The sequence below is a fragment of the Artemia franciscana genome, chromosome 6 (genome assembly GCF_032884065.1).
Source record: "Artemia franciscana chromosome 6, ASM3288406v1, whole genome shotgun sequence".
Lineage (NCBI taxonomy): Eukaryota > Metazoa > Arthropoda > Branchiopoda > Anostraca > Artemiidae > Artemia > Artemia franciscana.
The window spans coordinates 5,122,646-5,128,645 of NC_088868.1; the positions used below are offsets into that span (position 1 = coordinate 5,122,646).

Sequence of the window (6,000 nt, forward strand, 5' to 3'; positions counted from 1 at the left end):
TGAAACTTGATATTTCACATAAATCTTCATACAATTTTTTCTAAGGTAATTACATGTTATAATTATTGGGGGGGGGGGTGTTGTTGAATTTTATTATGAATTTTAGGTAGGGTAGGGGAGGAAGAAGAGCTCGAGAGGTAAGGGTGGTCTGGGAAATTAAGGGTGGGCAGGGGCTAGGGTTGGGTTGGGAGGGCATGGTGGAGGAGTCGAGTATTGGAGAGTGATGGAGACTGGATTTGTTATTATTATTTTTATTTTATATTTTCATTTATCTATAATTATTTTTAATTCAGTTATTTATCTTTTTTTCATATATACATATGTAGGGTATAGTTTATTTATTTGTGGTTTATTTATAATAGTTTTAATTAAATAGCTGAGGTTTAAGTAAATAGTTAGGTTATTAGATGTTATATCTGTAAATATGACTTCTTTCGAGATGTTGTTTTTTTTTACCGCAGCTGTGTCCAAGATATGCCCTAAATTTAGTGGAGATCACCGTCATACTAGTAGTAGTATTAATTTATTATCCAAAAGAAATAACAGAGACAAAATAAATCGGTAGCACGCCAAAAGCGTCACTTGCGACGGTGTGCTACTAGCAAAAAAGAACGAAAAATAGAAGAGAAAAAAGATAATAAAAACAAAAAAAACAACAAGTTAATCTATAATAAGCAGAAGGGTGAAACCATGTACCGAGAAAAAAAAACAAATAATTCATACACAATAAAACAACTTAACATCACGATACCGAAACAAAAAAAAACACAAAAAAAAACAATAAACAATTATTGCCAATATTAATTCCATCAATCTCAATCTGTTTCAAAGGTATACCCACCAAGCAACCCCACACGCAGCTCGGCTTTAAATTGATTAATGGGCAATTTTTCGCCCATTGGGCAATTCTTTGCCATACCTTTCAAATTTTACATCATATTAGGGGGAATAGATCCATAGGTAAAATCAGACATTGGAATAAGGAAAAAAAGAAAAAAAATGCTTCGGGAATACGGCTTTGTTCTCCTTAGTGATATCAACGCTTCTCCTTACAGATCAGGTTTCACATAGTATAGTTCTGATGCCTGTTTAGTGCTGATGAATACTATACCATTTATATGAATATTATTAATATAAAGGAACGAACACCTATAATTGTTTCCCTTATAGATCACAGTCTTCATAAACTAAGAGATAACTGTTTTGAAATTAATTAATTTAATATGATATGATAAATATGAAACTATAATTAATAATTAAATTAAAAAATAATTTAAAAAATTCAATTTATTAAAAAAAAAAAAAAACTAGGAGATAACTTATTTATAATTAATTATAGATTAGTTAAGTGCAGATAAGTACAGGGCCAATGTAAAGGACCTTAGTAGTCAAGAAGCATTGTTAATCTGATACAATGTAAAAAACATAATGAACACGTAAAAGTATAATAATAAAAGTTAATATAAAATATAATGAAAATGAATGCTGTAGTAGTTGGGACCTAGCTTGGTAAAATAGGACCCAGCTGTATATTATTAAAATTATGTTTATTTAAAATCATTAAAATTAATTTAAATTATGAAATAATTAAAAAATATGAAACAAAGATTATAACTAAATTTCAATGATTAATATATTTTTAGGTGCGACCTGTAAATCTCGAAGATTTTAAAGCTGCTTTGAGTCAAGTCCGGGCGAGTGTATCTGAAGCAGATTTGCGTGGCTATCTAGTGTGGAATAAGTCTTTTGGGAGTAGTGATGTTGTAGAGTAAGGGCTAATGTTCCATGCATCCCGAATATGTTGTCTGTTCGAAGAGAATATTGTTGGGCTTAAGATAAAAAGGCCTATTTCATACTTTTGTTTTTAATGAATGTGGAATATACAAATTAGAAAGTGAAAAAGTGAGTTTTTAGTGTTTTTACATTTGTGGTTGCATAGTCATTTGATCGAAATGCTGTACAATATACAAGAAGACACAGTACAAATTATTTTAGAAATTAATACGAGATCCGAAAATCAGGAAGTGAAAAATATTTTTAATTCCTTGAAATCCCTTTCTACAACGGTAGAATTAGCTGGAAAAGCGACTTTGTTCTCAAAATTTCAATCTATATTTTGAATTCCTGAAGGCCTTACTCGTATTAATCAAGAATTGTAAAAACCAGAAGCATTTTTAACTGATATGTGTTCCCCTGTAAAAATTCCACAACTTTATCCCTTTAGAAATGGTATGTGGAATCTACTTCTTGCGAATATGCTTCGAATATTTTACTCTAAAATAATTACTGAGAAAAACTTTCAAAATTTGAAAAACTGCACATAACTCAAGCAACCACTACAAAAAAGACTCAAGTAATAAATCAAAGCTCATAATGAAATACATGTTTTCCTTAACTTTATTTCTAAATTGATCAAACCCTTTTGTATTATTAATTGTGCTATCATTATTATTCCGTAATTTGACCCGACTCTGTTTTTAGGAGTTATGGGCTATTATATTTCTTAGTATTGGACGGGATTGACTCTTACTAGGTCGCTAGCTATCGTTGCAATCCAGAAATTTCTCATAAAGCAGAACTTAGAGAACTTAGATGGCAGTTGGAGCTGACAGCTCGTTGCCGATACGAATATTATAACTGTGGCCCCTGAAACATGATTGAGAAACACTGGAAAACCTTACCGAAAATATTTTTTTTTCAGTAACTATTTGCATGGAAAATTTTTTTGTGTTATCTTGACATTCAATCAAATAGAAATGATAAGCTAAAACTCTGATACCAAGCATTCTCAGTGATTTTCAGTTATTTAAAATTTTATTTGGTTGCGTTATACTTATCGGCTGAGCAGACAAAGCATTTTTCAGTTAAATTTTTTAAGTGGAAGAACATTTTTCTCATCTAGTGTAAAAATTTCTAGTGTAACACTCATTTTGCTTGTTTTATGCAGACTTATTTAGTCATAGGATTCTGAATTCCAACATTAAAGATTTCGAAGTCGAAATTTTTTGCCTCATAAACCTACGCTGGGCATGTTCGTACCTAAAAATCCTTGTTTTCTATTTAGTCATGGGATTATATTTATTTAGTTATTTAGATAATAGATTTATTTAGTCGTAATTTATTATGAATACGTTGTACCTAAAAATCTAATCCCTACTTAAAAATTAACTTGTTTCACTAGAAGAATATGAGATTTTAACTTCTACACTTTGGGATAAGAAGACTAAAAAAGCTTTTTCTAAAATGTCCTCGGCGATACTTAGAATTTCTAAAAGTAAGTACGTCAACACAACTGCACACAAACTGCTTTGTCCAATCCCAGAGATAAAAGGTACGCGGATATTTAAAGAGTGCTCAATATGTGCACCGTTTTGTGTAAGCAAACATATCACATTTTTGGTTTAAAACTTCGAAATTTGCAAATTTTAAAAGGCGAGTTATGATCGATCAGTCCCTATCTGATTACCGTCTTGGCAGTATATGTCAGTTTTTTTTTATAAATTCCCATGTACTGGATATCTATTTTCTAGTAGTATTTGTTCTGGTGTTTCAAAACTATGAAGTTTCTAGGAAAGTATAACATTTTTGTGATTTTAAACCGAAAAAATACATAAGGTAAATTTGACTAAAAAACGGCGGTTATTTTTTATTTTAAGCGCTTAAGCAAAATTATTTAATTATGAGAGTTTAATTTTTACTACTAAATAAAACAAAATGAAAACGTTATCCTCTGAAACTGCAGTTTTCTAAGATTTTCTGTTTGTTTGTTTCAAAGTTATGAAATTTTCAAAAATTTCAAATTTTGAAAAACTTGAAAAAATTTTCAAGTTAATGTCACATTTTCGTTAGTATTAACACGTTGACCCTTGAAATTCACAAGAAACTTTAATACAAAGACGCCGTATTTATTTTCTAGATTAATTCTCATTTTGTGTCTTTTAGGCTGATTAAATGAATTATGAGAGCCTGATTTCATCAAATTAAATTCTTTTTAATGCTGAATATGTAAATGTACTTGCGGTCCAGATTAAACCTTATCCAACCTCACTTGACGTACTTAATGGTGAAATCAGAAATTCTAAAGATCGCCGTGTAAATTTTTAGAAGAAACTTTTTCAGTCTTCTTATCGCAAAGTGTAGCAGTTTAGCTACTGCATCTCATATTCTTCTTGTGAAAATTCTTGTTAATTGACTTTCTTAATTTTGTTAATTGAAGGCAGTGTAAGAAACGTAGTTAACCAGAGTATACCCATACAAGTTTTTTGGTCTAAAGCTAAAGCATAAATACACCACGTAGTGCTTCATTATGGTGGTTAAAAAAAATTGCAATTTGGTTAAAAAAACATTGCACATCCAGTTTGCAAATTTCAATTTAAAATTTGCAAATTTTGAAGTTTTAAACCATAAATGTAATCTGTATGCTAAAATTACACAAAACGGTGTACATATTGAGCACCCTTTAAATCCCCGTATACCCTTTACCTCCAGGGTCGGACGCAATCAAAGGGGTAGGGTGTTTTAGAGCATTGCCACATGTTTTTCTCTTGTTTAAAAAGCTGTCTTAACCTTTGATTCCATCCGGTATTACGCTTCTTTTAATGGGAAAATTAAAACAACAGACACCACTTGACCTTTGCATTAAGGGTGAATATGGGTTAAAAGCAAGGAATTTTACAAAAGTGGACAGACTACATAGAAATCCAGTTTTACACAATAGTCAATTGAGGGGTAGGGGGGCATTTTCACCCCTCTCTTCTCTGGGTTTGAAAATAACTTTGTTGATGTTCTGATTAAAAAGGGCTTTATGTTATTTTCATGGCCCAACCTAGATGTTGAAAAATATATTTTGCTTAACTCCCCCCCCCCATTGCGGTGAATTAACACCACTGGTTTTATACTCTTTACTATAGTACTTTGCTTATGAAGTTGTTTTTTTTTAGTGTTTTGTGTAATCGTAGCTCAATCCTTCTCAAATAGTGTCTCTGGCCTACAATCTTGTAATGCTGTATATTTCATTTTATGTTTTCTTGAAAAAGTCACTATAATTTTGTATTCTTGCTTCGTGAAATAAAATAAATAATTTTTATCTAGAACTGATATAATAGCCATTGTGTATAGGCCTACTGCGGTGTACGATCCCGGCTCCAAATTTACTAAAATGACCACCCTATAGATTTCCTTAATAAAAAATTATAATTATCATTAATATGGTACAAATTTTAGATTAATTCAGTTAAATATCTATTTTAATTTTTCAATTATTTATTCCAATTTCATTATTATTAATTTAAACTATTCATTTTGAATTTCAAACTTCTGTTAAATTTGGTTACACTTATCAAATAGGTTTAATAAAACAAGAAAAAAAGGTCAAAGTGTAATGCGCGAATGAAGTACAATCAACACTGTTTAAGATTTAAGACGAAATCGAAGAAAAGAACGAGAATGAAATAAAAGCTAAAACCAAAGGATGAAAATATGCACACTTCAGAGAAAGAATAAGACTGAATTAGAAAGAAAACTTAAAAACAAATTGAATTCCAATGTTTTCTAAAAATTTAAAGTTGGCCAAATTCAACTGCAATCAAGAGATACGCCTCTGACAATTTGTTTTATTTATATTTCTGCCTATCGAGTTTAATCGCTACATTTCTTTCTGTAGGAAAAACAATTGTTATAGCTGCTAGTAAAATATATAAATAGAATAAAAAATAAAATAAAAAATAGAAATATTTTTTTTCTGACATGACAGAAAGTGCAGAAGAAAGAAAGTGTGGAAAGTAATCACTGAACAATGTCACTGTTTTTTATAATTACTTGTAGTTGCTGCGCAAACGCTTAATTTTAGATGACAATAATTGTTTCTACCATTGAGGGTATTTGAGTGACAGGTCTCACGAAAATAAGAGGCATATACTGAAAGTGGAGAATCATTAAAATACAAATTAATGAGGTGTGAAATTGACGCTTTGGATAAAACTGCTGAAGACCTGGAACATA

The 6,000-nt window shown here is 30.4% G+C and overlaps 1 protein-coding gene across 2 annotated transcripts in view; it reads left to right on the forward strand.

Annotated features, from left to right (window-relative positions):
* LOC136027942 (fidgetin-like protein 1) overlaps positions 1-5,086 on the forward strand; it is a 71,446-nt gene extending 66,360 nt beyond the window's left edge. For both annotated transcript variants that reach the window (XM_065705411.1, XM_065705412.1), the window contains one exon: positions 1,644-5,086. In XM_065705411.1, coding sequence (XP_065561483.1) covers positions 1,644-1,772 — 129 coding nt within the window. In that variant the 3' untranslated portion in view covers positions 1,773-5,086. The remainder of the gene's footprint in view (positions 1-1,643) is intronic.
* The last annotated feature ends 914 nt before the right edge of the window (positions 5,087-6,000 follow it).